General features: G+C 34.1%; 1 protein-coding gene across 1 annotated transcript in view; it reads right to left on the bottom strand.

Annotated features, from left to right (window-relative positions):
- The window catches only part of LOC108967546 (death-associated protein kinase related), a 189,830-nt gene extending 166,066 nt beyond the window's left edge, over window positions 1–23,764 (bottom strand). Inside the window, exon 1 of the mRNA XM_018931038.1 lies at window positions 22,370–23,764. Within this exon, the coding sequence (XP_018786583.1) occupies window positions 22,370–22,497 (128 nt within the window). The 5' untranslated portion in view covers window positions 22,498–23,764. The remainder of the gene's footprint in view (window positions 1–22,369) is intronic.
- Window positions 23,765–24,924: the final 1,160 nt, after the last annotated feature.

Raw genomic sequence — 24,924 nt, 5'->3', positions numbered from 1 at the left:
AAAATTAAAAAAATTTTTTTTTTAAATGGCGCCTCAACCTTCGATCACAGTTTTTTTGGAAATGTTTTGAATTTTTTTTTTTAATATAAAAAAACTACTTTCTGAAAAATATGTGATATTTTAGTAACTTTAAAAAACACATGTTTTTCTTGCTTTTAAATCCATTTGTATAAAAATAAATATATAAAGCTTTATTTGCACACAATTTTGCCAAACCAGAACTCGCTTTTTAAATCAGAATTTCAATCACGTACAAAGATGCAAATCAAAAATTTTGCTGTTACGGAATTTAGAGTAGCCAGAGTAACGGTTTTGAAAAATATATTTTGTTTATTTTTCTATTTTTTTTTTTTTTTTTAATAAAAAGTTATTTGCACTTAAGTTCGTTTGTTTATAAAATAAATTGCTTGCGTACAAGGCGTAGTTAATAAAAATAAAAAATACATATGTATTATGTGCATTTGTTATGACTTCTTGGCCAATCACATTATTGTTGTTGTTGCATTGTTTATGTTTTTGCATAGATATTTTATACATTAAATGCTAAAATAATTATGCATTTCGAACACACCACTCACTCGACTGTATGGCATATCATTTTTTATTGTAAACACGTATGTATGTATGTATGTGTGTGTGTGTGTGTGCCTGTACAAATTGATAATTGTGAAAACGTTGTACGTTGCCGCTTTCGGTTGACCATTTGCGCTAAATGCGTCATAGAGGGAAGTTTAAACGGCCGGCGAAACACGTACGCGCAATTTTAAACCAAATCGGGTTTGTCTAACCTCAATGATATTAGAAGCGAAAATCGTATGGCATACAATTTGAACTACATTCGTGTTAAATACATATGTACATACGTATGTATTGGTAAATAAACAAAACTTTACACACCCAAAACGGTTTTGAATGGAAATTAATGCCAATACAATTTAACTTTCAAAATATACGGTTAATGATTTTCTTTCGAAAAACTGTAAATCTCAACAGAATTATGCATTTGTTTATGGTGAAAAGTCAGCATAGCTATCTATTGGGAAAATTATGGATTTTTTTTACTTGACCTTAAATGTGGCATATTAAAAAGAAACCTATTATTTTCACAATAAATGAGTTTAGTAAAGCGTACCCAGCATTGTAACGGGTGATCCACGTAGAGGTACTTTTTCCAATAGGCTTTTTTTTGAAGCCGCTCGATTTTTGAAAAATTCCAAGAAGATCCAACGTCTTCGAGCCAAATTTTTTTCACCTATGAGGTCCATTTTCGAAATGCTCGAATGAGTCATCGAAAATTGGACTATCGAAGTCATCGATCAATGAGTGGACATTGTCGAGTTCGACTGTCATGTAAATATTATTCCGATTGTCAACACGAGCTAAAGATTGCACAAAAACCCGTTTGAGATCATTTAAATAAGAGTATATACAAAAAATATTCAAGATATGCACGAGTCAACGCGAAAAAAAGCTTTATAGACCAAATTTCAAATCGCAACAAAAGTGATTCCTTTCTGACGCCGAGGTTTGTTGCTGATGACAACTGGGTCTCTTCTTACGACCATCTCAAGCGGAAATGGTCATGGCCTAGCCATTCCGGAATTAACGTCTAGGAAGGTTTTCTATATGTTTGGCAGCGATTTATACAACATGTGCTGCTCCCTTAAGGCCAAAGTCTTAACTCGGAACTCTACTGTCAACAATTGGACCAAGTGAAGTTAGAAATCGCACAGACGTGACAAGGTTGATCAATAGAAGGGGAATTTTGCTCCAACCGGACAGCACCAGGTCACACGCATCGATGTTGACTTACCAAAAGTATCCGGAGGCTTGCTTGAGAGACTCTTATGCACCTACGTTCTAGTGTGGATTTGGCATCAAGTGATTACTACCTGTTACTATATATGGCGAATGAATTTGCCCGTGAAAAATTCACCTCCAGAGGAGCTTATGAAAACCATTGAAAATAATGGATTTCTTTTTACTAGACCTAGTTTTTAGTACATAGTATATGCAACAAGGAACTCAGTGTAAAAGTTCTGCAACCAGTAAGAAACTGGAAGCTCATTTCAAGCTAAAAACATTAAAAAAATGTTTTTTTTTATAGAAAACCGACTTAGTTTACACGAATATGAGTTAGAAACGACATCGCTCTTCTTACCACGAAAATTGTAGCCAGACTCCAAAGCAGATGGCAACACCAATAAAACTTACAAACAACTTTAAAGCCAACAGACAAAATCATTAAATTTCGCGTATAAATTACAAATGAGAAAAAAATGAAATAAAGTTAGCAAAATGGAGGGGCGAACGACAACGACGACGTAAGAAAAATAGGAAATATTTGTATAATGACTTCTAAAGCGTTAAAATAACTCAAAATTTTTATGATGCCAAAGAAGGCGAGCACAAAGCAAGCACAAGCACGTCAGCGGTGCGAGAGGGAGGAGAGAGCAAAAGCATTTCAAACTTCATATACACAATTAGCAGGCACACAGGCAGAGCTTACCTACCGACAATTACAACAATAAATACTCACACACACAAAGCAATGAACTAATTTACAGGCAACGAACGACGGTGGCGGTGGCGGACTGCGATGCAACCGGAAAATGTGCAACTGTGGAAAAATGTAACATTCGCTGCACGACGACGACGACGACATGTGAACGAATGAATGAACGAATGAGTGAATAAAATTGCAAGAGCAGAAGGGACCGACCACTGCAGAAGTGGAAGTTAAGTAGTGCACTTGCAGAGCTCGTTGGCGAAAACAATAGACACAAGAGTTAGGGAACGCCGGCACTGAGGACCGGGAGGCGATGATCAGACGACACCACACTTGCTGATGATGATGATGCCTACAATTCCTGCCTATGCCTTCCTACTCAATTAGGCGCAGTGAGAAAACTGTCAGGCATTATATTACTGCAAAGCGCGAGAAGGTGGAGCGCCAGCCAGTCGTTTGACAGGAAGCCTGACGGCAGACGCGCACAGCACCAGCCGAGAAGAAGGAGGAAACTTAGTAGCAGTTCCGCGAAAGACGGAAATTGCTGAGCAAATTCTTAGCGTAGCTAGGGAAGTACAAAAGAAAGCAAACAAAATACTTACAAACATAGAGAATACAGCATAGAAAGGGAGCGCAGCGCGCAGCATTCTCAAAGTCTGATAAATATTAGCTGGAAAAGCAGGAAATTATGGACAAAACGTTAAAAGCAATGAATCATGTTGCGGCATCAATACAACAATGCTTACATAGAGAAGGCAGCTGAAGCTTGAGAATGCTGATAGCAATGCTACAGTAACAGTAAATTTTTTAAAACGTTTTTATCACAAATTTTTTTTTTGCTACACTTTGTCATGCAACTAATTGCAAAATTACATCCCGTCTAGTGGCTTAATGAAAATCAAAATGTTACGGTGGTCCCCTAAGAGCGCAGAGAAAGGCAGGAAACCTCAAACACTTTCATTCAAAGAATAGTTTAGTGCTTTAGCTAGAATTTGTAATGACAAAGCGAGCACGTGAAAGTGGCTGGAAATGAGCAGACGGTAAGCCTGATTGGTTGGCATTTGAAATGCGGAAAATGGTTGAATATCAGTTAATTAAAACTGACGACAAAAAAAAAAAAAGAACAAAAAAATCAAAAAGGAGTTGGGGTTCTTGCGAATATTAAAGTGAAGGAAGTTTGTCTGGTGCTGATTAAGATTGAATGTTGACTAGATGAAAAATTATAAGCCATTTGAAGTCTTAAAGAATAGAAATGAGCGGTGCGTAGAGGCGTCTTAAAAATGCTGCATCTCAACAGTAGTGTGTATTCATAAGATTAAGGCACATACCATCGGGTATGAATATCTTTTAAGTGATGTTTTCACAATGTCTGTTTAGCAGCCATCTGTCAGATATGTTTAAGTTAACCAGAACTTAACACACAGATGGTTGCTGACCAGACATTGTAAAAACCGCTCTAGGTATACACATTATCTCCTGGTTAATTAACCACTGGTTAAGTGATATTTCGTTTTCAAAATAAAAGTGGTTTATTGGAAACTATAAATTTTTTTATTGATAATTAGAAGGCCTCGTATGATATTTTATCTCCGGGTTAATTAACCAGCAGTTCGCCGAGTATTCAAAACCATGTTTGAGTCAAAAACGGTTTTCGCAAAAATATATGACTGTATCGAAATAATTAAGCTTTTTAAGGAGTTACACAAAGTTAAATAATTTTTACAAATATCTCCAAAACTATTTCCCGGATTAACTGCCAATTTCTGAAAAATATTATCAAATATATGTATATAAACTCAATATATATCGATTTTTTTAAATCCAAAATTCGATAAAAGCCCTTAAGTAAGTACATTATGCGCTGGTTAGTTAACCAACGGTTAAGTGATTTCGCAGCGTTTTTAAAACACTTGTTAGTTATTTTTATTGTAGCGGCAGAATTCTGCTGAATTGGCAGTACTGGTCGGATAAAAATTCTGGTCCGTTCCGGTTATGTGGACCCGACTGTAGTGGAAATGAAAACAATAGTTGAGTAATGCCATTTGCTTAGAAAAATATTATTTTATTTGGCTAACTGAAACCAGTTTGAAGATTTCGCTTAGAACCGTTGAGAAAGGTTTCTATATATGGACCGATCTATAATTAATCTCTGATTAATTAAACTTTTTAAACACAATTATTTCAGTACATAGATACAGAAAAATAAGTATGAGTCAACTACCACTCCGGTTAAAAAATGTTGCGCTATTCATAGGGTCTGACCGGAGAATCTTGTATTAACAAAAAAAAAAACAGAAACTAGTCATCTAAGGTATGAAAATCTCCACATTTCCGCGTAATTCGCGCATAACACAATATTCTTGGATTGACGCATCATCACCACCTCTGGTGCAAATAGCATGGGTGGCATATGGCTCTAAGCTACGATGCGTGCCATAAACTTAATTTCAATAAAATTGTAATCCATATGGTAAAAGCGTCAATAAGCGCTGGACTACATGCATGTGGGTGGATGCGTGGCGAATCATTTTTTTGCATTAATTACAGCGCTTGGCATACGCACGCTAAATGGACACACATTGTTGGACGCACCACGAGGCATGAATAGCGTCTATTTATATGGTCTGGTGTGTTGTATTTATGGCTATGAATGGCGTTTGGCCTAGGGGGTATATAAAAGAATGAATGAATGGCTGGATAATCAAGTGGTTTAATGGCTGTGCATGTGGCCGGTTGTAAGTCCGCATGCATGTGCATCGTTTATAGGTGGCTCCAGAGGTCTGTACTTGCATAAATCAATATTGTTTGTGCGTCCGAGGCACAATAAGAACATTAAGACGTTTTATAGCATTTATTAGCGTAAATGAAGAAGAGTTGAAGGTGAAGTGTAAATAATTGGTGAATGAGCAGAACGCTATTTTAAAGTTGCATGCGACCGTGACCGTTGTTGTTGTTTAGGCAGTTAAACGAAGAAATGGTTGATTGATTTGTTGCCTAGTTGATTTATGTTGATGGAAGAGTTACTCTGCAAGTTGGAGTTGAAGTAAATGTGAGGATATGCACTATTCTCCAGTATTGGTCTAGAATAAAGAAATCTTTGGTTTTCCTTGATTACGTTCCGTTCAGCCGCTCAAGAGAAGCTTATTAAAATCGAGCCATATAAAATCTTTAATTTAATGCAAAAAGTATGGCTTTCTTTTTATTTTAACTTATAACATGGTTCTAGCCAAACAACGAGAGATCATGTCATAAACAGATACAGAGTTGCATTCGATGGTTTGAACCGTAACAATTTGCAGACGGTCATTTACTTCTTAGAAAGCTGCCAGGCACCCTGTGCTATCATCATTACTACAAAAAAAAAAATAATAAAAGGCATCTCTATGCAAATGACAGTCATAAAAGTGTTACGATGTCCTTGACATTCCAACGCGTACAACACCAAATTGCATTGACGAGCATTCGGCTGGGGACTACCGCCAGTGTGCACACAGTTTTTTCGCACATATGGCAATATTTGCCTGAAAAAAAGTAAACAAAACGGCTTTATATATGATTTGCCGCAGCCGCGCTCCACATGCGTGCTGTTTGTCTATTTTCACTTTACTTTTAATGTCTTGTAACGATTTTTTCGCAACTTTTTTTCTTTTTATTTCTTTTATTTTATGACAAACGCTATGAGGCTAGGCTGGCTGATAATGTTGAAGGGGACGAATACGACGCGGCAAATGACAGCAAGAGGTGGCATCGCTTTTGCAAACGAGCAGCTGAATATATGCATACATATGTAGCTGTGCACAATAATTCTGATTGTACGCGCAATATTATCAGACCCGATTGAGGCCGCCGGCGTTGCTACCCTGCTACGCGCGCCACACAGTGCCAGCCATGGCGGTTATGATGGGAAAGTGCAACATAGACTTGACACCCAACACACAAAGCCCCGCAGCACAAAATGCAGATTTCCCTACTTTTGCGTACGCTTGACGTTTGTGTTGATGCGTCGTTAATGTTTAGAATAATCAGCATATCGCCGCACAAAAATACACAATGCCGCAAACATTAAGCAGCAACAAACAACATGCGTAAGAACAACATTGCTGCAGCATCAAAGCAATGTCTCACTTTTAGTAGCTCAACGCATGTACACAAACGTTATTTTTGTATTGTATGTATAGAATCTGCCGCGATCTGGTACTGATAGCGCTCGTGCGTTCTCCAGTTTCGCTGCGCTGCTCCATTGTGTATTGGAATGCAACACGCTATTTTGATGTTATTTTTACACCACACATTTGTATTTTTGTTTTCGTAAACTTTATGCGATAATCGTACAAGTGTGGTGGTGCTTACTTCTTATTTAACGTCACAAATTTCTCTTTTTATTCTTGAGGTGCCCGAGATTGTGCTGTTTGTCTGTTTGCGCTAGCTTCTAGAACATGCTCCCATTGTGTGTTTGTACATTGCAGTGGCAAATAAAATACATATATACATACTTATATATAAGTAAGATAATGTCTGTCTTATTTAGGTTTTCTAATTTAAAACAGCAATCCAGGGGTGCTGCTGTTGCTTGTTGCAGATCAAACAAGCCGCACATGTTTACTGCACTTAATTTTATATGCTTCAGGCAGTAGCTGAGTTGCACGCTTTAAATTGTTATAGTTTTAAGCATTAAGTACACGAAATGCACAATAATTTGTTGCAATAAAAGTTTTCGTTGAAATCAAAATTGGCAAATGCAAATAAAAATATGTAAATATGTAAAAAGATCAATAGTGGATGTAAACAAAACCAGCTGATGTTTCGCGTTGGTGAAGTCGCTTCGATTTTTAATCGATATGTGACTGTGGTGTGTTTTTCATTGCTAACAAATGCCGCAATGTTTTGAGAAACTAAATATTATATAATTTTATAATTTTTTATAGCTTATTTTAAATTATTTTTTAATTTTTTTTCTTAGTTTTTTTTATAATTTTTTTAAATTTTATTTTTAAATTTTTTATTTTTAATTTTTTTCTTTTTTTTTTATAATTTTTCATAAGCATTAAAGAAAAACGCGCAGCAATCAAAAAAAAAGTTTTTGTATGGAAACTTTTAAATTGCGTACTCATTATACAATAACTCCAAGTCAGCGCAAGTTAACATTTTTCTTCTTCAATTTAATTCCTTGAATATTTCACATTTACATTAGCAAACACGAATGCAGTCTGGGTTTTGTTGAATAACCAATATGTACATATGTATGTATGTAAGATAAGAACTTGGCATATAGTATGCCACGGCAGGAAAGCTCAGTGAATCATATTCATATCAATTTTTGCTGTAAAGAAATTGTATTTTTATGTAAGCCCACACCATACCACTACTTTCAAATGCATATCACTACAAAATTATCACCAGCATGGCCGTTTAACAGCCGGTAAAGGCAAACGTGAAATGGAGTACACAAACCTGCAAAAAAAAAAAAAATTTTATTTAGCAATAAGTTGATTAAAGCTTATCAGTAAAATATAAATTCTTGATAAAAATTTATGATAAACAAATAAAGTTCTAAAGCTATTTTTAGCACAACAGGTAAGCATTGTTATATGTGAGTTAAATGTCGACCAATAATATGTATGTTTACGAAAGAAATTTCTACAATCGTAACTCAATTTTGTATAACATGAAAAGGAGAAACGTTTGAAAACACAGCGGGATGATATCTGGTTTATACTATATACACCACAGCTGCCAGCTGTCTAATAAATATTGGTTTTAGAAAGTGTTTTGTTGGTTTTACTGGGATATTTTTTTTTTTGTGCTGGAATATGCGCAAATTCGTAAATTCATTAATGTAATAATTTACATTTGAAAGCAATGAAAATGTTTTGCAAATTCAAGCCTGAAACACAAACAAAAAAATTTTAAAATAAATACGCACAAAGGCCGCTAATGTGGGCAAATGGCGTTTGTTGGCGTCAGATAGTGGTGAATAAGTTCAAGTGGCTGAAACAAATAATGCTAATAAACTTCAAATTGAGTCACTTTGCAAAAAACAAAAAGAAAAAACATTGCTAAAGATAACACACAAGCCAACACGTTGTTAAATACAATAAAACGCATAAAGGAAGGGAAAAAGTATGTAAGAAATATGTCAAAATGAAGTTCAATGAGCGATTTGCATAATTGTCGCACAGACAACTATTAACTAAAAAAAACACAATATTTTTACATATGTGAGTATATTTTACTGCAAAAGAAATGTATTTTCATTTTACGATATTTAAGTTTTGTGTACGGTCAACAGTTAGTGGCGAAAGTTTATGTTTTGATAACTTTTTTTCTTAGCAACTTAACGATTTGTTTTATAGTCTCTGCGATTTTATATTTGCTTTGAAAACATGCTAATATAAGTGTAGTGGTATGTAGTACAGGCGTTTAAGTAGCTGAAAGTTAGTAGTTTGGTAATTTAAGTTTTTCAACGTTTTCGTATGAAAGACAAGAAAAGAAAAATAAGAAAACTGCGTATAAAGTGCAGAAAAACGAGCGCAAGTAATGGTGAAAAGCACGTAGTCCACAGAAAATATGCGACCAATGCAACAATCGATAAGATATCACAGTGAATATATTTTAAAGTTACGGTGGCAATCAACAACGATTGCAGGTAAGACACGTGTATGATGAATATAGAGCAAGGAAAAAAATAACTTATATTTCACGACTTCCGAAACGCCAATATACTACAAACAATAGCAATCAAATAATTACCTTTATGCGTAAGATAGACGCTTACGAATACACACAAATTTCGGTTAGATTTGTCCATATGTTCCTAAGAAACTAATAGCAACTTTAACGAAAATAACTGGTACCACTTTCGGTTAAATAACCAGTGATTTAGGTAAAATAACCAGCGTTTTTGGTGAAATAACCAGTGATTTCGCCGATAGGTAACATGCAGGGTAACGTATCAAGCATATTTACACAGATAATGTTCGACTTTCGAATGTGCAATATTCGTCGAAGCGAGATAATGGTTGTGTGATATATGTATGTGGGTGATTTTTATTATACTTATGTTTAAGTAATTATCTTATTTTGTCACCAATTAATCCCTATTGGATTATATTTTTATGATGAGTTGATAAATGGTGCTTAATAAAACGTTTAGAAAGATAAGACATTATAATATCATCGATGACAGGGGTAGATGGTGAATAAATGTACCATATGTAGGTCATACAGACTACAATAATTTCATCAAATGTGACATGTTAACTGCTTCAAGTATATTAAAAAATATTTACGAAATTATTATTGGAAAAAAATAAAATTAAATATATTCAGTTACAACTAAAATTTGTATTTCTCGCGTATAAAATTTGTTAATTTTGTTAGAAGTTTCAAAGCTGATATAAAGGAATATTCTGATTATTTAAAAAATAAAAGTCTTTGAGCGCAAAAAACACATAAAAATTCAATACCAAAAGTAACACATACATATGTAGGTAAATAAGATATTGTCAATGGCTAATGACGAATGATTTGTGAAAAAAATTCAAACTCGCTGTATTATATGAACAACGCAAAAAGTTAGAAAATATTTATAGCTAATGGTTCCTTTGTTTAAAACAGGTTACCTACTTAAATATAGACAATGTTTGCACTGTTCCTTCAACATTGCTATAGCCATAAAGCGGTATGTATGCATGTTTATACCTAAGTATTTAAGTATTGGGTAAGTCTGATAAAATTGACTGACACAAACAGCTTTGGCTACTCTAATCATTCATTTTACTGATAAGTGAACATGCGCTGGTATTTTCAGCTTTTTGCCTCACTAATTGGCAACTGGTTCAGGAAAGCACAAAAAATATATAAAATATGGTTATTTACTTGCAGTGGGTTATATCAAAATCTTTATATTAACACATATGTACAGTTATAGTACTTGTCTTTGCAATTCTTAAGCTGCCAAAGGTTTCGCATTAAGTGAACTAAATAAAATTCCGTTAATCAATCGAAATACAGAATGATTTTTAAGTTTGGTTATATAACGTTATCGCTGTTGGTGTCAAAAGTTGATAAGGTATTAAAAAGGGGTTTTATTACATTTTACTAATCAGTTTTATAAATTTATACATAACAGTTATTTGTTTAACTAAGAATATAAGTGTCTTTTTATTGATTTTTAATTTTATCTTTCATTATTTTTTATAAATTTTGTATTTATCGATCACAATCTATCGACATTATTTTTATCGATTCCAATTTATCGATAAATTATTTACAATTATTGTTTTAACGATTTTTATAGATTTTTTTTATCGATTCTCGTTTTCGATATGGTAACCACTTGAATAAGAACATTTTTTTTTTATTAAATTCTGTATCAAGTATTTTTATCGATAGTTATTTTATACATTATTATTTTGTAAGGAGCATTATTTTTCTTCCATTGTAGTAAGTTTTTTTTTAATTCTATTATATACATAAATAAATTGTTACACAGACAACTTTTACTTAATAAAGCTTATAAGTGTATATTATATTGGTTATCAATTTTATCTTTTCTTATTTTTATCGATAATAAATCGAGCGAACGATAACATGTATCGATATTACTTTTATCAATTTTTTATAATCAAAGATTACTTTTACAATTTATTGATTTTATCAATTATTGTGCTAACGATAGTCATTTGTAGGTAATTATTTTTATCTATTACTATTTTTTATGAATTTGTGATAAGAAAATTTTATATTATTTGAGTAAGACACTTTTTTGTTCAATTATGATTATACTAAATCAATCGATCCACACTTTTTTATCAATTATTATTATACTAAATCGATCAATCGACACTATTTATCGATATTACTTTTATCAATTTTTTATAATCGAAGACTGTTTATTGTTTTAATCAATTATTAAGCTAAAGATAGTTATTTTTATAGGTTATTTATTTCATTGATTACTATTTTTAGTGGCCTTTTAATGCGGAAATTTAATACTATTTGAGTAATACTTTTTATCGATTTGATTGATAATTTATCGATAAATATTTTTTTACATAACTATTTATTTTAGTTTTTGCTGTAAATTAATATAAACGGAGCAAAAGCGTCTTTTTGGTGATTTTTACTTTTATTAAACAGTAGGTATTTTATCAATAATTAGTTTATCGATTGATATTTAAGGATAGTTAGTTTATAATTATTCTTTTAGATTATTATTCCATTTAGATTTTAGATGCGATAATTTTACAATGTTTGTTTGATGACCACAGACACTTTCTCGATTAAATGTAGGCTGTCACCGCATATACTATATAACAAGTGGATTTCCTAAACGATTCAGCGTTTTTAATTTCAAACTTGTAAAAAAAAATTAAAAAAGACTCCAGCTTTTTATAAAATTCACACTTCATCACCTTGAAGCCGTTAAAAGCCACTTAAGCCTCAATTGAAAAATATCTTTGTACAAGTAATTTTCAACTTATTATTCAAATATTAAATACTTTACCACATAACTTTTAAATATTTAATTTTTAGCATTTTTTTGCCAGCCACTTCCACGCTTGAGTGACCACTACATTTTCAGATGAAATTCCTTCAAGCGCGGATTGAATTACGAAAAATCCACTTTCGCCTCCTACAATTACTCACCTTCCTCTCAGCCAGCCACCCAACCGCCTGCTGTCGCCACCAAAAACAACACTTACAACATATTGGCATTCGAATGACAAACACAGACACACACACCCGCGCACTAGCCACACAAGCTCGGTTGTACTCGTAGTGCCATTGAAATTAAATGCCACACCGAGTAAATGATATTTTTTAGCCATAAGCATGAATAATTTGAACCACAGCTATTTGCACAGACGCGTCACCGTTACGTTGCTGCCCCCCACACACACATTTTGTTGGTGGCGCACGATGTTGTTATTATTATTTTCGCTTTCTTGTTGCCTGTGGTTAAAAGTTTTTGTTGTTTGTATGTATAATTTTTGCATTTCTTTCGCCTTATTCGTGTCTGTCTATTTTTATACCGTGCGAAACCACTCCTGAGCCTTGGAATAGCTGAGGCCGAGCACGCGTATCTACCAACCATCTAACGCTATGTTCGGCTGTTGCATGAATGGCATGAGTGTGTTGGTATTAATATCTTTGTTTGCATACCGTACACACCCTCGTCCGCTTGCCTTGACGTCATAATCAAATTCATTATTTGTTGCTTTTGTCGTCTGATTTCAGCACCCCATATGACTGCGGCTATTTATACCCGATTAAACGACATTTTAAAGCCACACAAAGTATGACTTATTCAATCATTTTTTCGTTACTCCGGACATTATTCAATATTTAGCAAACACAAAGCTGAGAAAGCCAAGCAAATGCTAAACTTGCACAACTTGCGCTCCTTTCCCTAGTGCAACTTCAGTTGTGTGTAAACTTTATTGAAGAAAAACAAAAACAAAAACAAAAACGAAAACACAAAAGTCTGACTTCCACGAAACTCCGTGTGTATAAATTTGTTGTTTTTCTTTTCATATCATTACCACACCACCACCACTTGCACCGCCTACAACAGTCATTTATTGAGGTTAGGTCAGCCTTCCAGCTGTTGCTGCGCCATTTATAGCATAAAACTTTTCATATTTTGAAATTTCAACCACCGCGTCACTTATAGTTCGTAATGTCCTTTCCAAATGTTGGCTGGTTTTTTGGTGTTTGCGCACGCGTCATTTGCCAACTTGCGCGTACATTGGCGTCTACAAACACACAATCATTTGTAGAAGGTGTGGTGGTGGGGGCTCTCATTTCTAGGTCGTTTGTTAAAAGTGTCAGGCATTAGAAGGAAATGAAATTTGTGCGCCAAAATAACTCAAAGTAGGTTGCAGTAATGAGAAATGTCGTGGGTGGCAGCAGTTATGTCCTAACTGAATACCATTTGAGGCAGGCAAGCAACAATGGAAAATAATATTTAGAGTATTTTTTTTAGTTTTGAGCACGAATTTCTTAAATTCAGGATATGAAGTGCAAATTTAATTTAAATTCGAGCAAAGCAAATATAAAAGCACACACGAAAATAATTATGACAGTTGATTTGTGATACAATGTTATCGAAAATCGATAGTTGGTGGTAGTTTTATTTACAAATAAGCAAGAATGACATTGCTCAATCAAGAAATTGCAGTTTAAAACTAGCATAAGGAGACTTATTCTTGGTTCGAAATCTTCTGATAAGAATGGTATAAGGCAAACTAATATTTTCAATGGTCTTTAGTTTATTATATACTGAACAGAGTATATTAAGTGTGCTACAAAGTTTATAAAACCCAAACCGCAACGTCGGAGAATCTATAAATGATCTGTTCCCATCGCAGTCAAGTCTAAGTAACCGGAATAGAGCTGAAGTTTAGCCGTCCAAAGACTGTCAACTCAACACCATTCCTCCAAATTACTTCAGGAATGTTTTCTGCCACTATAACAACAACAACAACCCTRTTAATGATCAGGGTGATTAGCAGCAGTCTTTGCGATGCACGTCCTTTTCTCCCTAACTAACTGCCGACGATATCGGACCAATTTAGGATAATATGACCGAAAAAAATTAAAATAGAAAAGTACACCTACATATTTAGGTAATACCCTAGCTTCGTTTTTTCTCTTGTTTTTATATAAAATGAAGCCCAGCAACATTATCCAGTCTAGCTCTCTACCTTTAGGGAGATGCTCTTCCTTCACGCTCACGTTCTTTACCTTTCTTCTCATAAACAAAATCTCCGAAGACCTCATGTTTACAGAACCTAATTTTTACTACAATGCTCACATGAATTCAAAATTACATTTGGCTACAACAACAACAACGTATCAAACCATAAAACCGGTTATATGAAAAACACAATCGTAAAAGGAGATACAAACTCGATTTCTTAAGAATTAACGTAAAATATATTATGAAGAACAGTTATGTGCACGGCGCTTGTTTTACAAATTGCGAAATTTTTACAGTTGTGCACCAAGGTGCTGAATTCGTAAACATCATAGGTTAAAATGTAATTGTGTAGTTAAATAATGCGATCAGCTACAAAAACAAAAATAGACGTGTTGTAATTCTGTTTTGTACTTGTATTTCGTATTATGAATATGCTGCTTAAAACCTTCTTGTGGCCGTGCCATTTCAGCAACGTGTGTGCTTTTCGCTTACCCCTCTTTGACGTTCATTTGGTGCACAATCTGCCGGGGGCTCTTTGTACCGCCTGAGCGCCTTTGTCTTAAAACTGTGTATGTTAGTATGTCCGTCTGTCTGTCGGTTTGTCTGAAAATTTCTTCTTAGTTAGACCATTGTTGCGTTGTTGCTTAGTTCGGTCGTCGCAAAGGTGAGTTGAGTGCGAAAAGAGAAAGAAGGTTATTGGCCTGTTACGAGTTGTACCTACGAGTACCTACGTGCGCTAATTGCATTCGCCTCAATGGCACCGAACAGCTGAGTGCGATCAAACAACCATACTGCTAAGATTCAGGTGCCCCATAAATATACATGTATGTGTGTAGCGACTCACAGCAGTATGTCTACATAGCCTCTTATATGTAGACTGTGTAGTTATGGGTTCCTGTATCTCGGCAGCTGTTGTCTCTTGGCTCGTTTCATGTCGGGTTTCTTTTCCTACTATTTTTCCCTTCATTCTTGTCTTGTAACCGAAATTGCGAAATATTCTTAACAGTACTGCTTGTGTCGCAACTCGACATTAAATGGTATATATTTTGGGTAAACAGTTCATTTTAACTGTCAGACGGACAGTAATTATCGTAGTTCTGGGAAAGTTCAGAAAATTGGTGCACAAAGTTATAAAATGTTATTATTTGAACTGCATAAAGTAAAGTAAAGTATAGTTCTCTTGGGTAAAATATATCCATTCATTCATAGCATTCTCCAAAAAAGTTCTCTTAAAGTTGATTGGGACAACAGTTTCAAGATAATGGTTGTAATTGTAAGAATTTTTAACTTAGTCTTTCTAGTCCCGAAACTCAAAAAAAAACACGTTTTTCCCGAAGCCGTATTTTGAGATTTGATTAGGACAGTTCTCAGAAACGGCTGGAGCGAACGACTTGAAAATTTCACACAACTATCTTACATAAATTTGTCATGAAATCGTCGAAGAAATAAGATTTTTGAGTTTTTCTCGAAATAGTGTTTTCCAGAGGAGCGTTCTCGGAAACGGCTGGTTCAATCGACTTGAAATTTTCAGACTACTTTTTTAGATATATTTATCATGAAATTGTCGAAGGAAAAAGATTTTTGATAAAACAAAAAAAAAATCGATTTTTTTCAGACCCACATGCGAATGTGAATAAAACCCCTTAAATAGCGACAGCCTGTGAATTTGTTTGTTGTGCAAAAGATCATGCCATTTTCGGGGTAAGTAACTTTCAAAACCCATCTAAGATAAACATCACTTAGAACACATCAAAGAATCTCTCCGATAAAAATATGCGAATCTTTGGACTTTCGGCATTTTTTCGAAAACAAACTCATACACCTCATTCCATTGGAATCATAAACTTAGAATTGGCTATACGAATTTGTCTAGCCCCACACGCAACTTCCTCTACTCGTTCGTTTACTCAACATGTCACTACGAACTCACCCCATCTTCGCGACACACTGGTCGTCTCTTAATTTTCCACTTCCTGAGTGGCGGATTTGTTTTTATTGAAAAGTAACGTATATTCGCCACTTAACATGCAAACGCATTCCACAAATCAACACTGCAGAATTTAACGTGAACAAAAACAAAAACAGCAAAAAAAATAATGCAAACTAATAAGAAGAAAATGTTAGGTTATACATATGTATGTAGTGAGTCTGAAAGCTGTGGCAACTGACGTGCGCTGATAGTAAAATAACGCAGAAAAGTGAAATAATCGCAACGGCAAAGCAAAAATTAAGTAAAATATAAAAGAAAACAACTGAAAAGTGGTTAAGAATCCATAAGCGCACAAGCAAACGACCTTCACAGTCATTGGACGCGGAATTGCAGACTCCAAAACAGGCAAATCAGCGCATAGCAAAAACAATAACAACAACGAGTCATGTTATGCAGGCAGCAACAGAAKACAAGCAGGCAGGCAGGCAGGAAAGCAACTACACAATCAGTGCAGCGTATGTATGTACATATGTATTTATGTGGCAGCATTCAGCAGCACGGCTAATCTGAAAAGTGACGGGAAGAAGTTGCTGGTGCAGAAAAACAACAATAAAAAATATGGTATATAAAATTTATAAATAAGAAGAAGCGGCAAACGGCAGAGATATGTATGCAGAAGTTTCGCCAATACGCTGTTGCTGCTTTGGCCGCTTTGGTGACTTCGCTAGTTGTGAGGGAACTGCTGATAGGCACGCAAAATTGACTCTTACAAAAACAAAAGCAAACTGCGGTAGAAACACAACTTTTTCACAAGAAAGGCGGAAAGAAATTAGTATGGATGTATGTTATAGAAAAAGAAAAGATATGCGAGGTAAATGTAAAGGTGCTGCACAAAACATACGGCGAGTGATTGCGGCTAAGAGTTAAAAAATAGGGTGCAAGCAGTGAACAGAAAAAAAGTTGTGGAAAAGAAGCAAGCAATCGGAGTAGTAAAGATTGCAGGGAACACGTAGAATATGTTTTTGTTGCTTTTTTGTTCGTTTTTTAATAAACTACAACACAGATGGAGAAGTTATCAGGAACGCAAAAAAAAATCGCAAAACATTTGTAATAAATGAGGACAGACAATACAAAATACATAATATAAGAATAAGAGAGGTAATATTACATATAAAGTACCGGGTAATATAACATATAAAGTACGCGGAGCACCTTTAATCGAAAGTTGGTACAAAATTTAAAGAAAAAGTAAAATATCTGGCAAAAAGTAGATGTAAGAAGCGCAAAACGTCAACAAACATTCAACGATACTCAACAAACGACGACGTTTTAGTATTTCTGAATGGAAAGCGAAGGCACCAAGAAAAGCGAGAACATGCCCGAAACATTAACGAAATTTTTCAGCTAAAAGTCAATGGCATGGCCGATGAAATTCTGCAGGTGGCAATAACCTGATAAATGAGCGCGTAAATTTTCATTAATTGGCGCTTAATGAAAAACACGTTTTTTTATTGAAGAATATAAGGGAAGATATACATATGTATACTATAGCGGTCCGATCAAAACAATTTATATAGAGACTAAAACTTCGACTTAAACAATAATATCCGCAAAATTTCAAGATTTTTTGTCAAATAAAAAAGTTTTCCATACGAGGACTGAATTTTGACTGATCAGTTTGTATGACTGCTATATGCTATAGTAGTCCGATCTAAACAATTTGGTCGGAAATTATAGCTTTGTTTCTAGAAATAATCTATATAAAATTTCTTGAAGATATCTAGTAAAATAAAAGAGTTGCCCATACAAAAACTGGATTTTCAATGATAAATTTGTATGACAGCTATATACTATGGTGGTCCGATATCGGCAGTTTCGACAGATGAGCCGCTTCTTGGCGAGGAAAACACGTGTGCAAAATTTCAATTCGATGCCACAAAAACTGAGCGATTATTTCAAGTATTCATCGATAGACCAGGGTTATCGACTCAACTCGTCAAGTTGAACATGCATACATATTGATATTTTAAAAGGTCTCTAACATTTCCTTCTGGATGTTAAAAAATTAACATACCCTGTTGAGGGTATAAAATTGCAGAAAAATGTATAAAAGTAAAGAAGGATGTAATCCATATCGAATAGTCGAACCCTTACTTCGCCAATAGCACGAATATGTGATATGAGTAATCAGAGGAGTGCATGCAGTTTTGCGAAAGCAAAAGGTAAACAGACATACAAACAAACATATATACATACGAGCAGCTGGTCAGCTGCACTGACAGAAAACGACCAGACCGGAGATTTACATAAATGCAAAGCAAATAAAAACGCCACGAGGCAAGAAAGGAAGTTTATGACAGAATATGAAAATTGCAACGCATACATATATATTTATGTATGTAAATTGCGCTAATGTATGTTGGTAAGAACATGTGCAAATATGTATGCAAATCGAGAACAGAAAGTTACGCCGAACTCAGTCACAGCAGCCGATCAGCAGAACAACAACGACAAGTAAACGACGAGTAAATAAAAACTAATGAGGAACGAAATATGCAAGTTTTTGCAGCAAAATAAATATTAGAACTTATAAAACATTGTACAGCTGATGTGATAAAAAATTAAGAAAACCGACACATTCCGAAGACTTTGGAGAAGAGCAGTCATCGCCTTCAACACAATTACAGCAAACAGCAAGAATTGCAAAGCGCACAAAGAACGATAAATGAAAGATAACTGGTCGTTAAGCAAAGGGCAAGTTTATGTGTGAATTAACGCAATTTCTTTACTAATTCGGCTTAGTATGAAAGATTGTGTATGCAAAAATAAAATACAAAAGAAGTTACAAAGAAATTAAAAAAGTAAATGAAATGAAATAAAAGGTAGCAGCGAAAAGTATAAAAAATATATATCAAAAGTATTAAAACAACACAAAAAAGTGGCTTGTTTTGCAGTTGTCCGCGCTCGTTCGGGCACTGGTTGAGCCGGGTCTGGTTTATTGTACTTGTCTTGTTGCTTTGCAGCTAGCTGCAGCGAATTGTTGTTGTGGCTTTCAAGTTGGAGTGGCAGTTATTGCTGCTGCTGCCGCTGCCGGTGCTTCTGCTGCTAACGACGTTGTCTGACCAGCTCGAGTGACGCTAGCAGCAGACCGCATGGACTTGTAGCCGGCGCGTCGCAATGCACAGTACACTCTTAAACTGGACTGCAGTTTCATTTTACGACTTTCTTTTAAGTGTTATTGTTGTTGTTGTCGATGCCATTGATGGATTTCTTTCTTATTTTCTTGCTTTTGCTTGGTTTAGTTTTCGCTTTTGGTAGCCGAAATCCAACATCAGCCATTGAATGTATCTACCTTTACTTGGCAGCTTCTTTGTTATAGCAGGTTTTTGTCAAGACATTAGAAGACATTGCTGCAGACTAGACAGTTTATAGATTTTTGAATTGAAATTAAAATTTGAAATGGTTTGAATTGCCTTTTTGTGGCCTCAATGCAGAGGGAAAATAATAAAAGCAGATAATAGTTTGCATTTTTGGATTTTAGCATGTTGTTGTTAGATTCGTTTGATGTCATTTGAAGGTCATTTAGTATATGTCTCAGTACCGTTGATACCGCCCCCTACATGTATGAAAGGCATTAGGTTTTGTAATATTTTCTTGAGATGACGATAATATTGGTTATTCATATTTTAGTCAAGTCAACAGTAGGATACATTTTTAAACATTATATACAGTTTATTTAACTTTGTATCTAAAACATAACCGAGTTTCATTAAAAAGACGTTTAAGCTAACATTTCAGCAAACGCGAATAGTAGGTTGTGCATTTCATTCTTAGTGTCTACAAATGTAACTTGTCAAAGCGGTTACCAAGCTTGGCTTAATTAGAAAATATGATAGCAATGCCCACAGTCGAAACGAAGTAGCTATGTAAACACGCACTCGCTGCTCGCCAAACGACAACACGTCACTCACCGCGCATGTATTGGCCACAAGTGGTGGCATTGACTTCCTGTTGTCAGCGATTTGTAATATTCTGTCGTGCTGTTCTTAATTTCATTTATGAAATTTAATGCATTTTGACAAATATGTGGTATGTGCTGTTATTTTATTTATGCATAAACTCATTAAAAATGTAAATTGCAGCTGAAGTAATGTGCAGCCAGATTAACAGAAATGTAATTATTATTTTATGCGTGCATAACATGGCACTGTAAAATATTTTTAGGTTGAAAAGCTGAGATTGATTAACACTGCCGCTGACTTGAAAGCTGCTACACTCAAGTTTTGGTTGGAAAAAAATTGGAAATAAAATAAAGCTATTTGCCGAATCAACTTCAAAATTTAGCAGAATATTTTTAAAAATTCAACTCACAAAAGAATGTATTTTTTGTTATATCCTCTTTTAATAAAGTCTATCTTCACAACTTCTCACTTTTGTCTCTATTTGTTTGTATTTATATGGAATATATTATAACGCAAATATATGTAATAATACAGGCAAAGTTTGTATTTGCATGCCCATTATCTCATGCTGATAAAATTCCAACGACTCGTAAATACTAGAGCTTAGTTGCTTTACAGTTGACAGAGAAGATGCAAAAGCGAGGTTAGAAACTCGAAGTGTACACATATTAATTTATATACATTATGTATGTACATATACAAATATACATATGTATATACATACAATAAAACATATTTACATATGTGCACGAAGTTTGAAGCTGCAGTAAGGGTACAGAATAAAGTGTGAGGAAACAACGTAAAAACCCAAAATGTCAAACATATTTACCAGTAAACAAACAGAAATCAGCAACAATGCAAAACCAGCTGTTAACACTTTTTTGTTAGAGCTACTAATTTGCGTGATGTATATAAATTAAACTAATATCGGCTAAGAATGCWAACCACAGACAACATATAAAAGAAAATGCTAGTCTACAATTTTATTTTATTTAAAAATATATATTTTTTTAAATTAAATAAAAATATTTTTTTTTTATTAATAATATTTGCATGAGGAACATTAACTTGCGTTGTTGCGCAGAAAACAGATTGTGCAAATAAAGACTCAAAAGTAGTTTAATAAAAAAAAATATAAAATAAAACTCCAACCGTTAACTACAATTATAATACCACTAGAGAAGTGATATTAAAAATGATGATAAAGCAATTGAAACGCTCAAAGGTACTTTTGCACACTTATTTATGCATGTACATACATATATGTATATGCACGTTATGTATGTACATTTGTATGTTCACAATAACATATGCGTACAATAACTGCTGGCTAAAGGTATTTGACTGTTTCACTAGAATGTGACTGTGCTAAACTAACAGCTTCAGTCAGCAATGGCACTACAATAACAAAACAAAAAACATGGTCGCCAGCTACCGAACAACAACTTGCAAAAAATAGCTAACAAAGCAAAATTAAATCGCATATAAAAAGAATTACGGCAATTTGATTTGTCCAACTGACTAACAGTTTGCTTGGCTAAATGAATGGATGCTTTGCTTTGCGGACGTTGATTGCCAGCAATAAGGTTGGTAAGACTAGGTATTAAAAGAGCTTTGTGTGCTAACCAGTTATAGCACATATAATCACACATACATAGACATATGTATATGTATGTATGTACGAAGGTTCATACATTCCTAATATGTTTCCAATAATGTTCCTCTAGCTACTACAAATGTGTATAAACGCGAAATCGTTGTTTACTCTTGTGGTAAGAGGCAGCGTAAAATTTTCTGCTAATTGTTATCTTTAGCGTTTTTCAAATTTGATTTAAAGTAAGCAATGACGGAATTTATTAAAAATTTTATGATACCGGTTTTTAAATTTTAAATACCGTTCTTATCTGTATCGGAGCGAAAACTTGGTCAACAACTTTATTTTCTCTATTTTTTACTTGAAACACTTTTCGGAAACTCCTACAAATGTAGCACACCACAATTTTTTTTTTTTTAATATACCTAGTATCGTAAATTTAAAACAAAGAATCGATTTGATTTTTCATAAGGCTTGTTTTCATAACATAATCAATCAGACATGAGGAATACTACTAGCTTGATATATGTACATATGTATGTATGTATGTATATTTGCGCACATTAGGTAAAAAAATATTTCGAAATTCATTACTGTCACAGACAAATCACAATTCAGAAAATATTACAAAACAATTGCACTCCTACTGCTACATGCGCAAGCTCACCTGGCAAATGGTGTTTGTTCCAATTCGTATATTTCGTTAATATCGTCCGCAACCAGCAGCTCTTTTAGCCGATCCTCATTGATGTCCAAGAGGCCATCACCAATTGGGAAAATGCCTTCCGTAAACATTTTGTTTACTTTTCGTTCAATGTTAAAATTGCAAAATTTTTTATCTATTTTTTAAAATCACAGCGAAGTAAAACTTCACAGTAAATGCGAAAAATTGCTATGCAAATATAAGAAATCCCGTTTAAATTTTACACTTTTTAGCAAAATTTTTGAAACATTTATTCGCTGCGCGCACGCGTACACTAAATTATTTCCAAGTAGGTAATATTTTTTTATTTTCGTTGACTTTAGGCCAAACTAATTGATACAGCAGTAACAACTTTAGAGCCGACACTATTTTATATGTATTTCAATTAAATTTATTTATTTCTGTGATATGAGGGAGTTAATTTCCAAGAATTTAACACGGCAAGAGCACAATGTAAATTTCTTATTTATTAATATTTTTATATTTGTTAGGATGAATCAGAGATGTGTGAATTTCGTTTGTTTTCCAATATACACTGCTATTTCACAAAACACACAAATTGTATTGTAATTTAACGAATGCAAACTTGTTTCAAATTTGCTATTCTGGTCTTAAATTATTCTTCAGCTTCACTGATATGTTTCCTCACTGTTTTTTGTACGTATACTATATTTTTCGTTGTCTACCAGTTACGTTTTATTTCGCATCCAATTTAACCACTTCTTCTTTTGCTCTGCTACATCTTCTACTTTTTACGGCTTTCGTTTTCCATTCGTTTGTTCGTACGTTCGTTTCTACACTTGGTACGTTCGTGGGTTAACTCAACATTTTTTGAGTTTCAACTAACTAGCTTCATAAATGAAATTTTGTCTCCACTACAATCAGAATGTGTTCTATGCACAAGCTTAAACACAAACCCTTCTTTCGATTTGGAAATAGTCAAAATATTTTATTTCACACTTAGAATATGGTTAAGGAAATCGTTGTCGTAATTGTTGTTAACAGCAGGGAGTGAAGTTACAACTTATTATGTACAATTTTCTTCTTTGCACGTTCTCCTTTTTTTCGTTTCACAAACAACGCAACGCGACGAAAGGCGGGCGAGCGAGCGAATGAGCAAGCAAACGGAGTTTTTTTTTTTTTTTTAATCAGAATGTGATTTCTCAAATTAACATCACGATTATTTTGAAACTTTACCAATTCAATCGGTTTACTCCACTTCAAATAACACTTAATTCACTTCTTCACCAAACCGATAGTTTTTTAATCCCGAAAAACTTTATATCAGTTTTAGATTTAAGAAAACATGTTTTGTGCAACGTCCGCTTTCTGCATTCATTCCACCTTTCACGTACAAAGAGCGATTTTCGAATGCCTCAACATTTTTCTCTTCATGTTTAGCAGCGCCATTTCGCTGACAGCTGCGGATTTTTGCGGTGTTGCCAACCAATTAGAGTTGCATTTTCTGACTGAGACATTTTCAAATACTGCGTGGAAATTAAGACACAAACGAGTGGCAACTATGGCTCACTATTGGAAATGTCAATTGAGCGGAAAGGTGGTAAATAAATATTGTTAACATATCAATTTTATTGGAAAAATATTATTGAAATTACTCAAATAACTAAGTTCAAAAACTTTTTTTGTTTATTAACTGTGTGAAGTATAAGTTCAAAGCAATATTACCCCGCTTTAACAAGCTGCGCAAATACGTGTTTCAAAACCGATTGGTAACGCTAAGCCATGTTTATTGAGCTTATTGCTTGACATTTCCGCAGTCAAATGAAAATTGACGTTTCAAGTTATATTTATGGAGTTCCGGTAATTTAATTTCGCGCCGGATGCCAATTGTATTGCAAAGAAACAAATTTTGATATTATTGAGTGAATAGTTGTTATCAACTTGTGTATATATTATATTAAATTAATTAATTTGGTTAGGCAAAGTTGGTAAGTACTGTATTCAGAACAAATTGGTTCTTGGTTAGATGGATGGATGATATTGAATTTTTCTACAGAAAGTCGAGCTTCCTTCAGTGTAAACAAATATTTTTACAGCAATTCGATTACATTAGTTTTTCGAGGATGTCTATCTATGACACAGCGTTAAGTGCCGCCAAGTAAGATGACTAATAAATTTACCTACATTTATTTATATATTCTTAATGCAAATCTCAGAAAAAAAAAATACCAAAAATATCTTTATATTTTCAACACTTTACCTATAGCCAAAAATAAATGCTTATAATAAAAATCGGTAATGAATGCATAAATTCTGAAATGACTAATAAAAGCAAGCAATTGAGATATATCATCGCGCAATAATACAGCTAATTGTGTACTAATTTTACATCTGAAATATTTTCCGCTTGAGAATTCAAATTTGTTAGTGCATTACATTGCAGCGTGCGTGCTCGTTTGTACGCGCCGATACTTGTGTGTGCGGGATATGCAAGAATGCGAATATGCACGCTGACTTTAAAAATAATCCGCAGTATTTTTATACACCTATAACGTATT

The sequence above is a fragment of the Bactrocera latifrons genome, unplaced genomic scaffold, assembly GCF_001853355.1.
Source record: "Bactrocera latifrons isolate USDA-ARS-PBARC rearing strain unplaced genomic scaffold, ASM185335v1 scaffold_19, whole genome shotgun sequence".
Taxonomy (NCBI): domain Eukaryota; kingdom Metazoa; phylum Arthropoda; class Insecta; order Diptera; family Tephritidae; genus Bactrocera; species Bactrocera latifrons.
This window is presented reverse-complemented; position numbering and strand designations above follow the sequence as displayed.